This window comes from Camelus bactrianus, chromosome 19, assembly GCF_048773025.1.
Source record: "Camelus bactrianus isolate YW-2024 breed Bactrian camel chromosome 19, ASM4877302v1, whole genome shotgun sequence".
NCBI lineage: Eukaryota > Metazoa > Chordata > Mammalia > Artiodactyla > Camelidae > Camelus > Camelus bactrianus.
In genome coordinates this window covers 34,348,810-34,369,907 of record NC_133557.1, presented here as the reverse complement: position 1 = coordinate 34,369,907, position 21,098 = coordinate 34,348,810, and the positions used below count along the sequence as shown (strand labels likewise).

The window sequence follows — 21,098 nt, the reverse complement described above, 5'->3', positions numbered from 1 at the left end:
GGGAAGCCCGGGTTGGTTTCCTGGGCTGAGACGCAGGCCTGAGTGGGGAGCCTGGCCTGAGGGGTCTCTTGGGTGCTGGGTGACTGGGCCCCTGGGAGAGGCTGAGAAGCAGGTGGACAGATTCTCAAGGGCTCCTGGAGTTGCTCAGGGCGAGAGCCCCCCAGAGCAAGAGGTCTGTGTTCTAAAGCCAGAAGATCTCAGCAGTGTTGGGGGCCTCAGAAAACCCACTCAGGTGGCCCAGGAGAGAAGGTCCCAGGTTGAGAGACAGCCAACTCCTCCCCTCCAAAGGCTCACGGCTAAGAAACTCGGGTGACGGAGGGCGCAGGGGCCAGGAGGGCGCCAGCCCAGCTGAGGGGTCCAGGCACTCAGCCTCCCACCAGCGTGCGGGGCTTTGGAGGATGTGGGTGAATGCAGGCCTTTCCCGTCTGCCAGTGAGTGCCAGGCGTCAGCAGGGCGCCCTTGAAGAGCTCATCAGACAGCACTTGATCTGTGGGTCGCTGCCTGGCGGACCGACCGCCCTGGTCTGCCCAGGGCTGGGGGTTCCTGGATGGGTTTTTAAAGCTAAGATCGAGAAAGGCCCAGGAAAACTGGGCGGTCACCCTACTTCAGCCCAGTTTATGCTGCAGACCAGTCGACTCTGGAAACAGGGAAGGAGGGGCGTGCGGCAGGACCACGAGTGCTGGGAGCAGGGGCACCAGGCTGTCCCACTGGGCCTGGTGGGAGGACGTGCCCCCAGCCATGTGGGACCCGCTGAGCACTTGAAATGTGGCTCCTGTGACTGGGTGCTGGGTTTATACGTCGTTCTAGCTAACTGAAGTCAGAACAGCCACAGGGGTCGCTGGTTCCTACTGTCGCGGCACAGAGATGAAGGAGGATGCTTGTCCGGAGCCTGGGAGCCACAGGGGACACCAGCGCCTTTTCAGCTGGAATGTGTCTCAGAAGCGAAAAGGTTGATGTGAAGTGCAGACCCCGATGCCCGTCGGGCTCCACGAAGGCGAGGCCGGAAAGACCCTGGTCCTCGACGCCCCAAGAGCGTCAGGGCCTCCCCCGCTTCTTCCCTGAAATGAGGCGCCACGTGGGCTTGCGGCAGCCCTGGGCTTGCGGCTGCCCTGAAGCAAACGCGGGGGAGCTCAGACCCAGGCGTGAAGAGTGCCCCGGCCAGGCCGCCAAGGCCACGCTCTCTTGCTGTTGAGCTGCCACCTCCCACTCCCAGGCGGAAGGCGAGCGAGGTGGCCGCCCAGCCTCGTTCGCCCTGACTCGGCGCGAGCACTGTCCTCCAGCAGGCCCGGCGGGAGCGGAAAGGGTGAGGCTTCCCCTGCACCTCCCGCTTGAGCCTGAAGACGAACTGTTTCAGTTTCCCTAAGGAATGGTGTGCAGGTGAGTGTGTGCGCCTGCGTGTGTGCGCTCCCATGCCACGGGCCCAGCCAAGGCACTGTGGCCCCTCGGGTCCCCTCAGGTGTGCCCTACCCCAAACACTCCTCCATCACCCCCAACCAAATGCACAAGCCTGCACAAGTGGTGTTTTTATTCAGGATTTCAGAACCAGGGCCTTCTACATGGCAAAGCAAACAGGTGGGTCAGGGGGACCAATCGTGACGTCAGCAGTCCTGCTGCCGGGACTCAGGTGGCCCAGCAGCCCCACCCGCTGCCAGGAAAACCTGCAGACCACATGGAAGGCGCTCCCGCAACCCCACCGCCAGCCACCCTGCAACCTAGAGCGACCCTGCCAAACCTCCAGTCCACACGGTCAGACCAGGGAGCCTTCAGAGTGAAGGTATGCTGGGCGGCCTCCCGCTTCTGGGTGCTTGGAGGCTGGCAGTGGACTGCACTGACGTGGAATGAGCTGGAAGGCAGGCAGCGGGAAACCTGGCTCAGGGCCTTCTGCCTCACATCAGCGGGGGCTCCTCCACACAGCAGGGCGGCTTCTCATCCGTGCTGGGCGGTACACACTGGCCAGCTCGGCAGCCCTGCACGCTGGCTCACGGCGTTTCCTGAAACACAACAAAGAAGTCACACTCGCCTGGCCTGGATGAGGTGGCGGAAAAGCTTCCATCTCAGGACCCGGGGAGCTGCAAGCTCAGAGGGGAGCAGAACCGCAGGCCCCGGAGACTCACCCTGGTTCCAGACGTGCCCCAGGGACCCGCTGGAGCAGGACAACCACCTGGGCACTGGCAAGGGATGCAGGCTCTCAAACCAACTGTCCACGCGGTCCTGATGCCTAGTAAGGCTGGAGGGCTGCCGCTTTAGAGGAACAGCCTCCTCTTCTGTCGCTGGAAGACTGTGACGTCGGAGGAGCATGCAGGTCAACCCCTGGGCGTTGCGGAGGCAGGAACTGGGCTCAGATTTCAGCCACTGCTCAGTGTCTCCAAGCCTCACGTTCCTCGTCTGCACAGTGGGAGGAGTATTACACCTGGGAAGCCTGAGTGCAGGGTCAGGACAGAGCCTGCTGCGTGAATCATGATCAACTCAAAACAGGAGGATCAACGTGCACCTTTCAAGCTTGGAATAGACCACATTCAGAAGCTTCTGCACACAGGACAAAGATAACGTCTGAACCAGGTAAGAGTCTATAGATCAGAAAGGCTTAGCAAAGTGGAGACTCGGGAAAGGATCCTAGCACACACACCGCAGAGGTGCACGTGGCCTCGCTACCGGACAGGGTGCTCGCCCAACCTCAGTTTTTAAAGGCATGTTACAAAGGACAACCACAGTAGATGTGGCAGTTTCCCTGAAGCCCCCCTTTGTTAACACATTTTCAAAGGACTGAACCCCTGCTCATCTCTGGGTAGACCTCCTAGTGGGTCTCGGGTAATCCTACTGCCCTTGCAAGAGCGAAGGTTCCAGGCTCGGGCACAGCAAACAGAACTGAAGAGCAGAAGGGAAAGGGAAGTTGGGTTCCAGGCGATTCTGATGCACTGTTGGACTAACCCCAACTCCAGGTCTCGAGTCAGCAACGCCCAGTAACGAGTTTGATGGGCCTTCCTGCAAACTGCGGTCAAAGTCGTCTAACAGGTAGGAACCGCCACTTTGCATCATTCATAGTGATAGTAGACCAGAACATACTGCTGTACCCCACGCTGGCCAGGGTCCAGAAGGAGCGTTCCTGCTCAGCTGTTCGGGGCGGTGACTGCACAAGCTCTTCTGAGAGCAAGTGACACAATTCAGGCCCTTATTGCTGTGGTTCCGTTTCTAGGGATACATACTTTGCAAGTGCAACTGCTTGTACGTAACCTTTATACAAAATGATTCATCACAGGGTCTTTGTGATAATAATCAAAGTACCCTAAAAGTCCATCAATGAGATTAAACAAGTTGTAATATTTCTAGAGTGGATTACTGTGCAGCCTTGAAAACGCCATGATATGATTGTGAAACAGTCTTCCAGATTCTTTGGTAGTCAGAAGAGTTCAAACTCTTTGTAGAATGTCAACAATAGTTGTCCCAAGCATCGAGAAAAACGTCCCAAGAACTTCTCAAGGTACTTTGCACTATTTCCAACCTCATTTTAGAGATGAAGAAATTAATTAGTGCTTTAAAAAAAAAGATTCCATACAGGCTTGGCTCTGTATGCACGACCTCCTGGAAGGACTGGCAAAAACGTAAGGATGGCTGTCCTTAGAGATTAGGTTCTCGATTTTTACTGAGGAGACGAGGTATTTGCTGCAACCATTTACTCGTAAACTTCATTTAAAAAAAAAAAAAAACCAAAAACACAGTCCACAGATTTAAATCTTACTGTAGAATCAGAAATGTGTTTCTGCAGCCAGAAATGTGTTTCTGCAGCCAGAAATAAAGGGCTTTCAAGGCGCGGGCATGGCGAGGAGTGACCTTCCTCCCCAGTCTCCAAGTAGATGCTTCTCTGAAACATACTGGAGCCTCCTCAAAACGGGTACGTTTTAAATATTAAAAGAACCACCAGCTACCCTTGTGGGAAGTTCGACCCGGGTAGTTTGCCCAGATTCCGGCAGGTGAAGGCCTGTGCCGGGCGCAAAGTCGTGGCTGGGCCCCAGCTGCCCTCAGACGCCGGTCTGACGGCCGGGGGCGCGAGCGGCGGCACCGCGCAGCCCCGGGCCCCGACCAGCCTGAACCAGCCCCGCGGCCACCAGCCCGAGGTCCGCACGCCAAAGTGCCCGCGCTTCCGACCCGCAAGCAGGGCGGCGGCATCATCATCCCGCGACCGCGCAGGACCAATCGGAGGACGGCGTGACCGCCAGTAGGCGTGAGCGCCTGAGGAGCCGGAAGGGGCGGGGACGTGGGGGGGCGGGGCTGGGAGCTGCGCGCGCAGCTTCTGCGCTCCTGCCCCTGCATTCTAGGACTTGCCGAAGGGTGGTCCTTCTGGTGTGCGTCTATACGTTTGCTTGTAAATGCGATCATCTCCTGAGTAAAGAAGCATACCTTCTTTACTATCACATGGTGAGCATTTCCCCAGGAAATTTCACATTTTCCCAGCTTCACTGAAGTCTGTACTTGATGATTTGATAAATGTATATATTCTGAAGTGATCAAAAGTTTCATTAGACATTTTTAAAAACATCATTTTAATGACTGCACAGTAAACCAGTGCATTGGTATATTATAATTATTCAGTCATCTCCTTGTGGGCGAGTAGGTTTTCTTCAGTTTTTCACCAATGTATTGCCTGAAAATTACTCATTCTTACTCAATTCTGTTACCGAAACTCACGTCTGGCTGCTCCCTGCTCAGAGCCAATACAAAGAGAGGCGCCTGTAAGTAGAAAGGAAAATTTGTTTTATTTCGGAGGCCGGCAGGGGGGTGGGGGTGGGCTTCTGTCCAAAGGCCCACTCCCCGCTGCCAATCAGTTGGCAAGAGTTTCAAAGGGGAGTTTCGGGGTGCACAGGTGGAGGGAGGGGGCTGCTTGCCGAACAGGACAGTCAGCGCCAACAATCCTGCTGAGATTGGTCGTGCGGTGTCTGACCAGCGTCTTCTTGATTAAGTACAGTTTATCTTCAGTTCCGGGGTCGGTTTGTTCCCACTTCTTTGAGGCCAGTTCTCCGAAGTGCAGCAGCTGATGTCATGGCTACAGCCTGGTCATCATGTACTTAGCTTTTCCCACCCGGTGGGGGTTTCAGTATCCACAGTGCCCAGGAGGGTGTGGAGGTGAGGTGGTCAGGCAGTAAAGGCTAGATCCCTGGGCTTCTGCAAGAGGCTGCCCCATCTGCCTCCAATACCTTAGAAACCACACTTCTCAGGGTTCACTTTTGGATTCGTACAAACCAGACATGGAACTTTTAGGATGCTATTTAATCGCACCTTCTGTGGTTCTTTTCTGATGTTTACCTGGTCTGACAGGAGATAGCGCCTCTGTTCTGTAGCTAGGAAGGCGTGTGGTCTGGGTAGAGGTCTCCTGTGGAGGTTCGAAGCTGGCTCTGTCTTGCACTGTGTGACCTTGGATAAGTAGGCTAAACTTCCCATGCCTCAGTTTCCTCATCTGTATAATGGGAGGGGGTGATAATACTACCACTTCAGAGTTCTGTGGGAAGTGACTACACCAGTAACAGAGGGTGGTGGCTCACCCTCTGTAACCATGAAGCACATTCTGTTCTTATTGAGACTTGGAACCAGAATGGGAAAGTTTGCAGGGAGGAGATGCGTTTGCAGGAGCAAGCTGAGGACCTGGATGGAGGGCAAGAGCCGTCCTTATACAGCAGAAAGAGTAAACTGTCAGCCCGTGCACCTGGGCATGAGCCCCGGTCTCCAGCAACTCAGATGGATTCTGGAAATCCTCCCGAGAAGGGGCATGACTGCAGGACCTACATCCAGGCAAAGCCGGAGGGAGAAATGGCCAACAGGTGTGTGAGGAGGGCAGGGCTGTTCAGGAACCATCAGAACTCAGTCATATTTTTTAGATGCAGCAGAAAGTAGAGATTATGTGTAGGTTTGTACAAATCAGAAGCTAGAAAGTAGAGTGGGAAAGGTGGTGGAACTGCTTTGTCCTGTTTGGGCTTCACTGAAACCAGTGCTGACTCACTTCCCTGAGGCCACTGGCTTCTGTGCTGACCGCACCCAGAAAGGGCAGGTGGGCGCAGTGCCAGGTTCACTGGAGGTGGCAGGAAGGGCCCCTAGAACGTGCCCTACCCGGAGGAGGAGCTGGGCCTGGGCCAGCTGCCCTCTGCCACATGGCCTGCAGGCTCGCTGGCCCTAGGCTCCTTCCACCAATGACATCGTGTGTGTCAGGGCGAGGCCTTCTATTCTGTGATGGACTTGAGAACTTAACAGCCCTAAACACAGAAGCTGAAGGATGGTTAACTACAGTTATTTCCAATCACTCCGTTCTGGCTACTCCCTTCCTCTACTGCCCTGACCCAAGGGAAAAGAGGCTGCCCGAGGCCTCCTCGCTAGACCCTCACCCAGGCCCTGCTCCCCGGGACCAGGGCGCCGTTGGTTCACACAGCATCCCAGCCGTTTCCGGTGGATGCTTTACGGACCGTGTCAGAGACAGTAAGAAGGGCTGTTTTATACGACGACTGAGCAGAGGATCTGCCTCGTTTCTGGACCAGAAGATACGGGGTGACAGGTCCGCGAGCCGCGAGTGTGCCTGGGTCTGCTGGACATCTGGGAGAAATGGGGACAAACGGACGCTCCGAGCTGCGATGTCAACCCTCCAGGCTGCGACGACGCGTTCCCAACTCGGACGCGACGCCTCAGCCGGTGCCCGGCGGTCACCGACGGCGCGCACACACCTGGAAACGGCGGCTCCAGCCCGAAGCTCGCAGGATCTCTGAGCACACACGGCTCCGGCTCCGCTCTTAACTGCCCGCTTGCCGCGTACCAACACCGCACCGCACCGCACCGCTTCAGCTCAGCCCACCGCTGCCTGCGGCACGTGGCAGCGCCCCGCCCACCTCCGGGGCCGCCCCCTACTTCCGGGGACCCGCCTGCGCACTTCTGCCCCGCCGGCTCACTTCCGGGTGCCCGCCCCGCCCTCTCCCGGGGGCCGCCCACCCGCTGTCCTGCCCTCGGGTAGAGGCTGGGGAGGAGCCAGTACGTGACCGCGCGCCCGGTAGGTCACACGCCTTCCTGGTGGGGGCGCCCACCCTGCCCACCCCGCCCCCTCCGCGTTGCGAGAGGCGCCGAGTCGGCGTCGCAGCTTTCCACGCAGGCGCAGACTTGGCTCGCTATGGGTGACGCAATTTGCGCAGTCGGTCGAACGCGCGGGCGGCAGCGTGCGACGGATCACGTAACTTCCCTGCCTCCGCAGTCGGACGTGTGCGCGCAGGACAGCCCACCGGCAGGGGGCGGGGCCAGGCTTGCAGCAACCAATCAGCGTCCCCCTCTCCGCGCCGTCCCGCCCCTGTCCGTCCGTCGGTCCCAGGGCCTGGTCCTCGGAAGCGCGGTGGTGACGGCCGGGTGGTGGGTGCGCGGCCCGCGGGGCGGGGGGCGCGGAGGGCCGGCGGCGGGCGCTGCCAGGGCTCCGATTCGGCCGGGAGGCCTCCGGGGAGTCGGGACGGGGCCAGGCCGGCCGGCGGGCGTGGGGAGAGGAGGCCACCTGCGGCCATTTCCCTGCCGGCCGCGGGCGCTGTCCTCCGGCCGGCGGCCTCTGAGGGGCTGGCCGCGCAGGTGAGGCCGGCCTCCGGGCCGCGGGCCGCGCGGGGGCGGGGCGGGGCGGGGGCGGGGCCGGCGGGCCTGGAGGAGGGGCAGGTGCGGGAGCGCCGCGGGGAGCGTCCGCGCCGGGTCCGGACCGGGCGGCGGGAGGGCGGCGCGGTGCGCGGGGACCCGGCCGCTCCCGTGACCTTGTCAGCGCGCCCGTGAAGCGGCGGGGCAGCCCCAGGACGGCCTGTCAGCCGCCCGCACGGAGCCGCCTGCCGTTCGGAGGGGCCCTGGTCTCCGCTCGGGGGACACGGGCCGCAGCGCGGCCCGGGGAACGGGGACCCCGGGTAGGAGGGGTTTCGGGGTTGGAAGTGGCCATGGATCCTGGGCTACTTTTCCAAGTTTTGTTCATGGAAAGAGGTATCTATTTAGTTGGCTGTTTTCAGACGCTGACGGCATCCTCTAAGGGTTGCTCTCAGACGGTGGCTGCCATGTATTTTGATTATTTGGTTTTCTGGTCAAAGTAGACATTTATTGTTGCTATAAATTCTGTTAGTTTGGGGGCTTTGGAGCTATGAACAAACTAGAAAATGATCCAGATAAACAAATGACTCCTTTAATGTATTTCATTAATTTTAACTTTATCGCTGGTGGAAATCTCAGACTACGTTTTCATGCTCGTATCTTAGGAAAGTGCACCAGGGCTTCAGAAACGTGCTTAGTGGCATGTGATTTGAATCTGTGTATGAGAAAAGTTAGGTTTAGGTTATTAATCAGTGTAAATCCTCTGAAGAACTGAAGTAATCCTCAGAGAGTTTCTAATCCTTTTACTTCCATGGTTGCTCATGCACGAATAATTCTTGCTTTTGTTTTCAAAGCTATTTCTGGAAAGAAGAAACATGGAAAGTGGTGCGGTTCTGCTGGAATCCAAGTCCTCACCCTTTAACCTTCTGCGTGAGATGCACCAGCTCCGCCTTCTGGGTCACCTGTGCGACGTGACTGTCAGCGTGGAGTACCAGGGTGTCCGTGAGGAATTCATGGCCCACAAGGCAGTGCTGGCTGCCACCAGCAAGTTTTTTAAGGAAGTGTTCCTTAACGAGAAGACTGTGGATGGTGCCAGGACTAATGTCTACTTAGACGAAGTACAGGTTGCTGACTTTGCTTCTTTTCTTGAGTTTGTCTACACCGCAAAAGTGCAGGTGGAGGAAGACCGGGTGCCGCGAATGCTGGAGGTGGCCGACAGGCTGAAGTGCTTGGACTTGTCCGAAACTTGCTTTCAGTTGAAGAAACAAATGTTAGAGTCTGTACTTCTGGAGTTGCAGAATTTCTCGGAGTCTCAGGAGGCAGAAGGGAGCGGTGGCTCCCTGGTCGCTGCTGCCACCGTCCCTGACCCTCGGGAAGGGGTGGCTGTGGATGGCCCTCTCGCCAACGGCCTCGCAGGCTCCCCAGATCCCCCGAGCGAGAGAGTGAGCAGTGGCGTGCCGCCAGGCGCGTGCCCGAGGAAGCCCAAGGACAAGCCGGACAAGAGAAGAGAGGCCGCCAAGCCTCCCTACCCTAAGGTCAGGAGGGCGAGCGGGAGGCTGGCTGGGAGAAAGGTGTTTGTGGAAATCCCTAAAAAGAAGTATACCCGGAGGCTCCGCGAGCAGCAGAAGGGAGTGGAGGAGGCCGGGGGGGACCCCGGGTGCCCCCGAGACCCCAGCCCGGACACCGTGGCAACAGAGAAGGAGCCGGTGACCAAAGACGAGGACGGCAGTGCTGGGGCAGAGGCTGAGGGAGAGCTGCCGAGGGCGGGGCCCGGGGAGGAGGAGGAGGAAGAGGAGGAGGAGGAGGACGGGGCTTCGGCGGGGGCGAGGAGGAGCGGCTTCCAGTGCACCGTCTGCGAGAAGGCCTTCCTGTACGAGAAGAGCTTCCTGAAGCACGTGCGGCACCACCACGGCGTGGCCACCGAGGTGGTCCACCGCTGCGACACCTGCGGCCAGACCTTCGCCAACCGCTGCAACCTGCGGGGCCACCAGCGCCACGTGCACAGCAGTGAGCGCCACTTCCCCTGCGAGCTGTGCGGGAAGAAGTTCAAGCGGAAGAAGGACGTGAAGCGGCACGTGGTGCAGGTGCACGAGGGCGGCGGCGAGCGGCACCAGTGCCAGCAGTGCGGGAAGGGCCTGAGCTCCAAGACGGCACTGCGACTGCACGAGCGCACGCACACGGGTCACAAGCCCTACGGCTGCACCGAGTGCCAGGCCAGGTTCTCGCAGCCCTCGGCTCTGAAGACCCACATGAGGTAGGGCGGCCCGCGTCCCTGGAACGGGCTGGCGGGCCTGGCCAGTGTGGCCGCACTGCTGAGGGGCCCTCACTAGTCTGTTCGTGCTCCCAGTTGGGAGGCTGCTTTGAGACCCCTGGATTCTCTTTCCGGGCAGAGATGCCAGGAGGTGGATCCCTGGGCACAGGAAGTGTCGCCAGGCCCCACTGCTGGCCTCCTGCCGCCCCCTTGTCCCAACTCTTCACGTAGAACTCTGGCATGTGACCTGCTGGGTCGCGCGGTCTCATTGAGGACCTCAGTCAGGTGACACTTTTCTGGGCTTGGAGAGCACCTGCTGCCATTTAGTCTAAACTCCAGAATTAGAGCAGTGATCTCTGGTCCCTGATTTTTGAACATCCAGTTTTTAAATAAGTTCCCTTATGGTGATCAGTGTTTATGCCTGAAATGCAGACAGAACAGGTTTCTGCTCCAGACCTACCCTCAAACCTGGGCCAAGGCTGGTGGCGGGGTGGCCACCGTCCCGTTACTGCCATTGAACTGCCTGGCCCAGGAAGGGCTAAGTGAACCGTGGTGGCGGCCACTGCACTCACCTTGCCGTGAAGTGAGGTGCTGACGCAGGCGCCCTGGGGACCAGTGCAGCCAGCACGTTGGGAGCAGTTCTTTCTAGACGGCTTATGTCACTTGGGAGAGGATGGTAAACATTTTGATCACGTGGTGGTTTGTCAGCAATGGTCCCTAAGGGGTTTGTGGGAGATCAGTCTCAATGGGGAAGCTTTACAGACCTTATTTAGTGTCTTAAGCAGCGTGCAGAGGCGTGGTCCCTGTCCGCATGTGTCTGGCGACAGCCCGAACCACAAGACCGGCGTGGGTGGAGGCTCTGCGTCTGGTGGGGACATGGCAGTGTCGGCCTTGTGCAGAAGCGGACTCGGGGTGGCAGTCCTGGGCCTCTCACTTCCAGTCCTTCTCACTGGGGCCCCCGGGGTAAACCGGCTTCACGAGTGAAGGTGGAAAGTGTGTTATTACAAAGTGAGCTTTGAACTACATCTGAGTTACCGTCTGTACGTTGTGCTCTCAGGATTCACACAGGGGAGAAGCCTTTTGTCTGCGACGAGTGTGGCGCGAGATTCACTCAGAACCACATGCTGATTTATCACAAAAGGTGTCACACAGGTGAGTCCACGCACTCTGGGGCTGATGCCTTTCCTGGCTGTAGACAGGAAACTGCGGTGTACTGATCTCGCAGCTGGCATCGGCCCAGTGGTCTGGTCAGAGCAGTGATGTCGCCCTCCCACCTCGTGAGTGAGCATGAGTGAGCCAGTGCACGCGCCCGCTGCCATGGCCTTGCACACGGAGGCCCTGGGGTCCAGGGGTGCGGACGGGGCTGACTGACGGAGCCCGAGTCCCCGCGGGGCCTTTCTCAGAGACGTTGCTCAGAAGGTGGGGGAAGCTCTATGCTGTTACCCTCTTCTTGCTGTCTCTGGAAACAGCCTGACTCTCCAGCCCCAAGGAAGTGGGTCAGTAAGTGGGTAGGTGCCCTCCCTCCCGTCCACGACCAGGCCGTCGGAGGAAGGTCTCCGAACGCGGAACAGCACCCGGGCTTGGATGGCGAGTTGGGAGGCGCACGACTAAGCACATGGTTAACCCCAGCCTTACTGAACACCTGCACGTGAAAGACGAGAAGAAACTAACTCGCTGCACGATGTGTTAAGGAGGTGGAATTACCTGCTTTTTCCGAATCTCTGTGGTAGAGTTGTGTCACGTGAGGGAGGCCACGTGGGCTGTCTTTGCTCTGATTCCGCACAGGGCTCCTGAGGCTCAGAGCCCTGTGCGCGGGAGCGGGAGTGCACACAGCCTAGCTGCCCTGTGCTGTGGCTGTCACACTAAGCCAGGTCCTCACCCCCTGCACGGAGGAGTTCTTCCTTCTAATTCTAAGCACTGTCACCTGAGCCTCGAGTTCAAACACGGGCGAGACAGACGAGCCAGTGATGTGAACTGAATGACCAGAGTGAGCAGACCCGGGCTCCTGTGGGAGACGAGCAGCCTGAGGCCACCACACTGAAGGGATAAGTTAGAGTCAGTTGTTTGATGAAAATGAAAATATACTTGGGTTTTATTACCGCTAGTGTGTTTGGACGATTGTGCAGTCGGGCCCCCCGACAGGAGTCTGACTGTGGGGCTCAGGGCCCAGACCACGCACCCTGGAAGGCGGGTGTCCCTCCTGGGCCCGGCCCCCCCGGCGGGCTGGGGGCTGCTGCTCAGGGCAGCCAGGCTTGTCCAGCGTGACTCCTGTCCCTCTGGGAGGAGCACCGTGAGGAGTCCAGCTCCTCCACCAGGCAAGCTGGAAAACTGGCTCTTGTCCAGAAGGGCTGAGTTTCTGGCACGAGCCAGGTGAAAGCGCCTGGCCTGGGGAGCGTCCTTGGGCTCTCCGCGGGTGCGTCACACCAGCTTTCAGCAAGCAGCAGGGGCTGGACGTGAACAAGTGTTAGTGTCTTATAATAGCTTATTTATTTTAACGGAGGGACCTGGGATCAAACCAGGTCCTCATGCACGCTAAGCACGTGCTCCGCAACCTCCTCCTTTTGATAATTTTAACTAGAAAATGTAGCCTGCTGCCCGCCAAGGCACCTCGTGGGGGTTCCTGTGGGGCTGGAGGTGAACCCGGTCTCCCCGCGTGCTCCAGCGCCTGCGTCATTACTGACTGCGTGTTTCCTCTCTTCCTGCAGGTGAAAGACCTTTTATGTGTGAGACGTGTGGCAAGAGTTTCGCTTCTAAGGAGTATTTAAAACACCACAATAGAATCCATACTGGGTCCAAACCCTTTAAATGTGAAGTTTGTTTCAGGACTTTTGCGCAGCGGAACTCACTTTACCAGCACATTAAAGTCCATACAGGTGAGGCTGGCAGTCGCCGAGGGGGCTGCGGGGCAGGAAGACACCCTGGAGGCGTTAGGTTTGCTAGAAAAGCACCCAGAGTTCACCTCTGTGTGTCCTGATGGCATTTACAATTCCTGGGTTTCTGGTGTCTGGCTCTGACAGACTGAAAGGATATGAACGTTGGAAGGTGGATGTGGGTGTGTGGCCATTAGGGGTGATGGTCTGTCTGGATCAGCGGACATGCACGTGCACGTCAGGGACTTGGGGCTTTACGTCCGGTCTGTGGAAGCCCGGCGCCGCCCGGAGCCGCCCCGCCGCGGTCGGCAGAGGCTGTGACCTCCCTGGCCAGCCTCGCCCTCCTCCAGGCCGGGTCCAGGCCGCAGGGGCAGCCGGTCGCTGTGTCTCTTCCGTCCAGGGGAGCGTCCCTACTGCTGCGACCAGTGCGGGAAGCAGTTCACGCAGCTCAACGCCCTCCAGCGGCACCACCGCATCCACACGGGGGAGAAGCCGTTCATGTGCAACGCGTGCGGACGGACGTTCACCGACAAGTCCACACTGCGGCGGCACACCTCGGTAAGCCGGGGGAGGCCGGTCCGCGATGAGGGCCTGGTGGCCGGGGGCCTGACGGGCGTCGGGGCCCGAGTGGCGGCGCTGCGGTCGGTGACTTGTGCTCTGTTTGGCCCGTAGGTCCATGATAGGAATACCCCATGGAAGTCTTTCCTTGTCATTGTAGATGGCTCCCCCAAGCAGGACGAGGGGCCCAAGGCCGAGCGGCCTGACGGAGAGCATGCGCCGCCCCCGCTCCCAGGCACGCTGCTGTCTTTCGCGGAAAATGGCCGCTTCCACAACCTGGCCGCCATCCAGGGCAGCACACCTGCCATGGCCGAGGACGGGCCTGCGGAGCCGGCCTGCAAGTCGGACACGGCCGGGGGCCCCCAGGCCGCACTGCTGGCCGCCGCCGTCGGCGGGCTCAGTGAGCTGACGCCCCAGCCGGACGCTGGGCCCGCCCAGCTGCGCGCTCTGACCGACGGGGAGTAGCGCTCAGCCTTGCCGGGTATGAGGGCTGGACCCGCGGTGACGTCGTGGCCAAGGAAGGAGCCGCAGGCCAAGCGGTGGGCAGGGACGGCTTAGGCGACCCTCCCGAGTTGTGCTGACGCGCACGCCTGTCGCACCGTCTCTGAAGCTTCCCCTTAGACGTCCTCACTGTGCGGTCTCTGTGACTTTGTCAATGAGGTGGCCGACGCAGTGACTTCGCTCAGTCCTGCTGTCATCACCCCGCTACCTGTTGTCCCGACGCCCACGACGCTCGCTAGCTGCTTGGCTACACCGCAGACACCGCACCCACCCGCTCCTGAAGCTGCCGCCACCCCCTGGCCTCTCCCTGCCGCAGGCTTCCGTGTGGCTTCACTTCGGGTGTGTTCCTACCACGCTGAAATAAAACTGGGGCTGCGCATTTTCAGCTGTTTCTTTCCTGTCAAATTGAAGCAAATCAGCTCTACTCGGGGGTCGGAGGGGATGACGCGCCCCTCCCCATGCCCGCTCCGCAGGCGCTGAGCCGCACCCTAGGCAGTGGCTGCTCACAGCATCTGTGGCTACAAGTGTCAGAAAATGGTGTTCGAAATGAAATGTGGCTGTTGGGTATCATTCCTAAAAATCTGATTAGGTAAAAGCTCTACCAAAGATTGTAGCAGGAAACAGCCTAGTTTTTGCAGAGGGGTGCGAAAAATTATGCGAGGGGCTTAAACACTTGAGTTACTTTGTTCCCGAGTAGCGCCGAGGTGGCTGCAACAAATCTAAAGACACAGGATGCTGGAATCTTGCTAGGTTTCTCTGACTTAATCTCTGCAATTTTGAGAAACCCAGACTGTCTCATTTTCACATCCAGGGCCTGACAGGCAAGTCCCAGGCCCCCATCTGTCCCCCTGGGAGCACGTGCGGATCTGCAGAAGGGACCAAAGGCTCGGCACACACTCCCCTGGGATCGTGCCTTACGTAACTTGCCTTACACGCGCCCGTCGTCCCAGGCTGGCCTCCTGCAGCCTGAGTCTCAGTCCCCTGGGAGGGCAGGTCGCGTGTGCAAAGTGCTTTGACTCACGGGACCCGGGAAACACGTTCACTTAGAAAAAGAATCCTTCTGTGTTCACTAGTTGTTTGTCTTTTAATTTATTAAACTTGCTGTGAAAACACTTCCATTTTCTGAGAAAGGTACTTTCTGCGTGAGTCCAAGGCAGTGACAGCCACAGAAACGCTGGGAGTGCCCGGGTCACGCTCGGGCCGGGTCACTGCACCTCCCAGGACAGCGCCTCCCAGTGGCGTCTGCAGAACAGAAAATAGCGACTCTCACGCTTTATTCTCGCAGAGAGCCAGCCTGCCTGGCTGACGTAAACTGTTCCATGGGGTGGACTCATCTTAACAAGAAATTTAAATAGATTATTTTGTTACCTACTGAAGAATTGTCTTTGTTTCTTTAGGAAGTCTACAAAAATTTAGTTTAATGTGTTAATAAATGTTTGTTTTGTAAAAAGTTTGTAAGTATTTCCATTATTACAATGTAGGTTTTGTAGAAAGATTCCCGATTGAAACCACTGCAGCCCCTGAGTCTCGGAGCCCAAGGACAGCCATCCCTCTGCAAACGGGCCGGTCCTCCAAGGCCATGGTCAGTCTGCAGCGCCGGGCTCCTCCAGCCACGTTCACGGCTCGGTCCTCTTCTGGGAGCAGAGGGCAGGGCTGCCCCCGAGAACAGGGAAATCCTGAAACCCTGCGGAGGACGCATCCTGGGCGTCTCCTGTGTCTCCCCGTCCAGGTGCCGTGTTGCTGGTGATGGTCGCCCTGATCCTGGAGGTGGGGAAGCGCTCAGTGCCGCCCGGAGCCTCTGGACAGGTGATGTCACACCTTCCCGCCATCGTGAGGGCGACGCATTCAGCCCAGACGCCCAAGCTCTGCTGCCTTTGCTTGTAACCAAAGCTGTACACAGTTTGGGGGAAGAAAGGCCACGGGGTGGGGGGAAGAAGCACTTTTATTGGTTCCGCTGCAGCTGATGAACTCAACCAACAAATGTGATCCATTTGTTACATTTTATTCTCACCTGTTAAGACTGTATACTTTGCTACATGGGTACGTTTCTGAGACCAAACGGGTGTCTGTCTCCAAAACTTGATACTGTTCCTGTCACTTTAAGTAACATTATTTCAGGCAAAAGGCCTTTTGTCCACAGGCACAAAGACAGGCCTGTGGAGGCAGGTAGGTAGGGACAGACGAATGCGGGCACAGGCCACCCGTGCGCCCCTCCCCCAGCCGGCCTCGGGAACCAGTGCCTCCTCCACGGGTCCGCACAGGACTGGACTGGCGTGAGGCCTGCAGGCCCGGGATTTAACCCGCCCACAGCGGGAGACTCTGAGAGACGTTTGAATGAGAGAGACCTGGAACCCCCACCACTGGGCTGAATTCCTAGACGGGGTGGTCTCTTAGTCCACTCTGACTTTGCTCTGAACTGTCTGCGGGACCTGAACGAGGCCCCGGGGCGGGGCGGGTCCGCCCAGGGAGACACTAGGTGTCCTCAGAGCGCCGCTCCCTCAGGTGCAGGCGAGGCTCCCGAGCCAGCAGCAGGCCTGCAGAGCTGGGGGTGGGCTGGGTGGGTGTTCCCGGGCCCGAGACCACCCCTGACCACTGCCCTCCACCCGGTGGGGACAACCTCCAGGACAGGAAGCCACTCCAACCTGTGCAGTCCAGCCAGGAAGGACTCCGACACACTGCTGGTAAATTCCACTTTATTTACTGCACAGGGTCACAGACTTTCTGAGAAGGTGCAGGTTAGTCACAGGGTTAGTTTTCACAATACAGCCCTCCGCGACGGCACGACGGGGCAGAGGCCGCGGCCGGGCCCCGACCTGGCTCCCTGCGGGTGGGCGGCCACGGGAGGCATGCTGGGCCGCCACGTCCCCCAGAGTGCCCAGGTGCTGGGGATCTAACGCGTGCTATCGGAGGAGACGACAGATGCACACACGGGTAGTGACACCGTCACATGTGGTCACGACTGTGCAAAATACTGGTTTAAAAGCATTAAATAAAAAAGGAGCTCACACAAGGTATTAAAACGTTGCCACAAAAAGCTAAGCTTTCCTGTAAGAAATTTTAACTCACTTTATCAATTTGCTAAAACACAGAGACTGTAACATAAGCAGTCATCACACTTCGTTCACGAACAACGGCCCACAAACCCTGGAACACTAACCCGGGCTCTGAGTCACAGCCACGCCTGCCCCGAGCAGCGTCCAAGGAGGGAGGTCCAGGTCCCGCTCCTGCTCCCAGGCTGTTGCTCCTCGCTCTCCTTTGCTGTCTGGCAGGCCTGCTGTGGCCGCTGCAATTAGTTACTCTCTTCATGTAAAACATTAAAAACAAAAAACCTTAACCCCGCCACTGATCCCAGTGTTCGTCTCAATCCACATCACCCCAACTGACGTGACAGAACGCTGCCGAATCCGCGTCTCGGGACCACAGCCCTGCAGGGGGCGTCCGCAGGGGGCGGTGGAGACGCTAAGGGAGCGGCCGCAAAGACATCCCCGCGAGGAGTTTGTTCTGCGCGGTCAGACCAGGAGCTCCTTCCAACAAGCGACACCGACGTCTGAGGTGAGCGATGGAGCAAGGCTGCACAGAAACGTGTGCAGTGCCACCTCCCGTGTCGCGTGGATGTGCAGTGCCACCTCCCGTGTCACGTGGCAGGGAGTTTCACCTGTGTCAACACTGTCCTCCCAGGGCAATAAACACACATCAGACATAAAACAAGAGCACATCTAGGTACAGGGTCAACGTGCCACAGACGGGCAGGGCCCAGGGTCCTAGGTCAACAGAGCACACAGATATGACCCAAATTAACAGGACCGAACCCAAACCCACAGGCTGGACCAGTCTACCGGCACAGAGCAGGCTCTCCCGGAGGCGTGGGGCTCCTTCCTGGCTGGGCACACGTGAACCTCGGCACCGTGTTCACCCCACCGAGCCCGACACGCCCAGTAAGTGGACGATAATTCATGACACACTTTGCTAAGCCTGACGTGAGTCCCCTGCAGCCCTGCTGAGCATGGACGTGAGGGGCATGTGGGAAGGTGCACGAGCACGAAGGGGAGGGACGAGCCGTTGAACCCCCTCTGTGTAAGGGCGAGGACAAGCAGGACAGGAAGCCCCGATCTCACGGAGCTGGCAAGTGCGTGTGTACGTGAGTGAGGGCAGCAGGCCCACCCACACCCGTCCACACCTGGGCCGCCAGCAGACATGGCTGTTCCTGACTCACGTGTGCGCTCGTGTCCAACACAACATTAAACCCACGGAAAATGGTCACTGGCACCATCAAAAGAATCACGAGAAAGCAAAGAGAAGAAATTTCCAACGAGGAAAGTCATCGATGATGCCTAACAGGTGTCCTGCGCTGCAAGCCATGTTCAGAGAACACATCCAGGCACAAGGTCACAGAGAAGCTGTAAAGCGTCTACAGAGCGGGGGGCTGGGGGCCAAGGCCAAGGCCAAGGCCGTCGGATGCGGCAACATAAACCCAAGTGCTGCGCGGACCACAGTGACACAGCGAGGCTCGGAAGCAGTTCTTAGAGCTCTGGGGACTCTGGCGGGTGGATGGTCCATCCCACCCGCCTGCCTCACAGGGACGCACGCAGCTGCTCACACACACGCACACACGCACAGCTGGGCTCGTGTGCAATGAAAACAAGCCATTGAGCAGGCACCCTGCCGTGGTCACGGGCCCAACACGGAACTCAGGAGGGCCGCAGCCACCCAGGGCGCCAGCCTCACTTCAGGTCCCCGTCGCCCTCGCCGTCCCCCTGGATGGACTTCTTGATGCGAAGCAGCATGGTCGTGAGCCACTGGTCCAGGCGGGATATCGAGTCAAATTCCTTCACCTGGTTCAAGGGCAGAGAACGGGTTGACTCCGTGGAAAACAGAACAGAAACTGCCGAATACTTCCACTGACGGCCACTGACTTTCACCTGAACCCGTTCACTCCACTTTATAACTTTCCCACCATCCCGTGACTGTTGCGACGAAGTTAACGACACGCTCCCATAAGGACAGCAGACCCTGTCCAAGGCCGAGGCAGCGTGGAGGTCACCGCTGCGCCGATGCCCGCTGGACAGGGAGCGGGGACAGCAGACGCAGGGCGTGCGGGGGCACAAGCCCTCAGCCTCGCCCCGCCCCACCCACCACCAAGGACGGACGCGCAGCCACACGAAGGCCATTCCCACCGCTGCTCCCAAGCCAGGATGGATGAATGAATGAAGGACACTGAGAAATTCACTCAATTCTACACATAAGATGGAAAAGGATGGGAAAACAGGAAATTGATGAATGTGAAAAAAAAATTCCCATTTATTTTATGCCAAGAAAGTAACACACTCTCACTGCTTTGTTTTTGTTTGAAATGTAACTGATTAGCTCTGACTGCTTTTACTTTACTGTTTAGGGATCCGATTATTTTCCAAAGGAAACACCCCAAAAAGGAGCCACAGCCGCGTGTGACGTGCGTCTGTCTCACAGCTAACGCAGCGTGGCTCGCAGAAGGTCCACCTGCGAGGTCCGTGGGAGCTAAAAAGCACGCCTTTCGGAAAACACGCTTCGGTGAACCCCAGTGATGTCCAAAGGAATGCTCAGCATTTCCACAATGAAAAGAAAAAGGACCTTCTGTGACTTGAACCTTCAGAAAACGTGCTACTCCCAAAGGAGAACTTACTGCTTCTGTGTAAGCCTCACTGTTCTGTTCTTCATGAGCTTCTAGGAGTTTCTGGAGCAAAAATATGGAAAAATTAGTTTGGTAGGTTAAAAAGGTCCACCTACGAGCACTTTACATACAGAAACAGCCTTGGTGTCGCCCTGACGCGCTGCCGAGTCCTCACGACGGGGACGGGCTCAGACACGAGCCAAGATGAGCCCGAGCGGGGGGGGGGGGGGGGGGGGGGGCACGGCTCTGCGTGAGCACCCCCAGTGGCCAGCGAGAGCGCAGCGCCGGGGCGGCCGGGCCCCACCCGCTCACCTTCAGCAGTTTACATTCTCTTGAGTCAGTGAACGCTGGGAACATCTCCTCGTACTTCTCCAGAGCAAGCTGCAGGGGAGACCACTCGTTACCCTCTGAGCCGCTGAGCCAGGAACCCGCGCTGACGTGCTGCGCACGCCGGTGCCGCTGACCGACGTGCTTCTCACGTGCACACGAGAACGCCGCCAGACGCTGCATCGGACCCACCCGTGTTCTTCCAACCACACATTCTGAACTTCCAGTTAAAAATAAACGTCTAAACCAGTTCTTCTGGGTGAGGCTGCGCCAGAGAAGACAACGTACACCAGACCTAATCTCAAGACCCCCAGACCAGGCGCCCGTTTCTCCCTGAGCAGAGGTGTCTCCCCCACACCGCCCGGCCTCCCCGACGCCCGAGGGGCCTCCTCCTCCCAGGGGGAGCCCCGACACCGCCAACACTACGGCTGCCCCATCGCTGCGCCTCCCAGCCCTCAGCCTGCTTTTCAGTCTCTCCCCATCCTCACTCCAATTCCATCTCTGAGTCTGCAAAAAGATGTTACGGGGAGAGGGGAGGCTGGCAGGGTAGAGCTCGGGGTAGAGCACGTGCTTAATTAGCATGCACGAGGTCCTGGGTTCGATTCCCAGTACCTCTATCTAATTAGGCATTAGTAACACTAATTACCCCCCCCCAAAAAAACCCCAATTTTAAAAATAAAAATAAAAAAGGATGTTATTTTAGTTTTACTGCCTCCCCTCAGGCCTGGAATTTCTTTAAATCAAAACTATGAAGGGAGCGTGGTCCCGGGGGCCTTAGTTTAAGGACAGGGCTGCGGCAGCTGCTGTGGGGACATCGCAGGTGGGACAGGGTCCCAGCACCAGCGCTTAGGTCATGCTCCACGTGCCGGCTTGGTCTTGCTGCTGGCAAGGCCGCCCGAGGCTGGCGCAGCAGCCGAGGCCACGCTCCCGGGTGACGCCGCCAACACCGGCACCGGCGGGCTCTCACCTTGGCGTTCAGCTCGTCTACAATGAAGTGGCAGAGGGCGGCCTTGAAGAAGTAGTCCTTCGCACTGTACTTCAGCAACGGGTTGTCCATGGTGCTGGCCCCGACCTAGGCAGAGAGCAGGGTCAGCCTGGCCAGGGCCGCCTGCCGACCAAGGGCAGACTGACACGCCTCTGCTCCTCGGGAAGCGCCCTGTGTCTCACGTGAAGTAAGTGAGGAAGTACATTCTTATGGTTGAATATCATAAACTGGAAACTGTTCTTAGACCAGAAGCAATATTTAACACATAAAGTGCTGACCTGCTGAAAAATGACTTGGACGACTTCCACATCCGGGACGGAACAGACACGCCTTCCTGTCCCTCCCGTGAAGGGCGACTAAAGGCCCCGCTTCTGTCACGTGAGCTAG

The 21,098-nt window shown here is 58.2% G+C and overlaps 2 protein-coding genes and 1 long non-coding RNA gene across 7 annotated transcripts in view; 1 reads left to right on the top strand and 2 right to left on the bottom strand.

The window, feature by feature from the left end:
* Positions 1-1,510: 1,510 nt before the first annotated feature.
* Positions 1,511-6,708, bottom strand: LOC123613656 (uncharacterized). The gene is made up of 2 exons (XR_006721042.2): positions 2,115-6,708; positions 1,511-1,991 (listed from the first exon to the last, which is right to left on the bottom strand). It is a non-coding gene; the product is annotated as an uncharacterized LOC123613656 (long non-coding RNA).
* A 217-nt stretch (positions 6,709-6,925) lies between these two features.
* On the top strand, positions 6,926-15,205 carry GZF1 (GDNF inducible zinc finger protein 1). Of its 4 annotated transcripts, none has more exons than XM_074347772.1 (6): positions 6,926-7,021; positions 8,427-9,826; positions 10,881-10,975; positions 12,529-12,696; positions 13,094-13,251; positions 13,366-15,205. In XM_074347772.1, exons 2-6 carry the CDS (start codon positions 8,448-8,450, stop codon positions 13,714-13,716), a joined length of 2,151 nt encoding a protein of 716 aa, XP_074203873.1. In that variant the 5' UTR covers positions 6,926-7,021; positions 8,427-8,447; the 3' UTR covers positions 13,717-15,205. The 4 variants fall into 4 exon arrangements, with proteins under 4 accessions (XP_074203873.1, XP_074203872.1, XP_074203874.1 ...); XM_074347771.1 differs by lacking the exon at positions 6,926-7,021 and adding an exon at positions 7,238-7,371; XM_074347773.1 differs by lacking the exon at positions 6,926-7,021 and adding an exon at positions 7,330-7,578 and having other exon boundaries at positions 13,412-15,205.
* Positions 15,206-16,428: 1,223 nt separating this feature from the next.
* Positions 16,429-21,098, bottom strand: part of NAPB (NSF attachment protein beta) — a 32,211-nt gene continuing 27,541 nt past the window's right edge. The window contains exons 8-11 of one of the 2 annotated variants that reach the window (XM_074347775.1): positions 20,694-20,798; positions 19,712-19,780; positions 19,412-19,462; positions 16,429-18,584 (exon numbers count right to left, since the gene is read on the bottom strand). In XM_074347775.1, coding sequence (XP_074203876.1) covers positions 18,474-18,584; positions 19,412-19,462; positions 19,712-19,780; positions 20,694-20,798 — 336 coding nt within the window. In that variant the 3' untranslated portion in view covers positions 16,429-18,473. Of the gene's footprint in view, positions 19,463-19,711; positions 19,781-20,693; positions 20,799-21,098 lie in introns of both variants that reach the window. The other variant, XM_074347774.1, reaches the window with a different exon arrangement.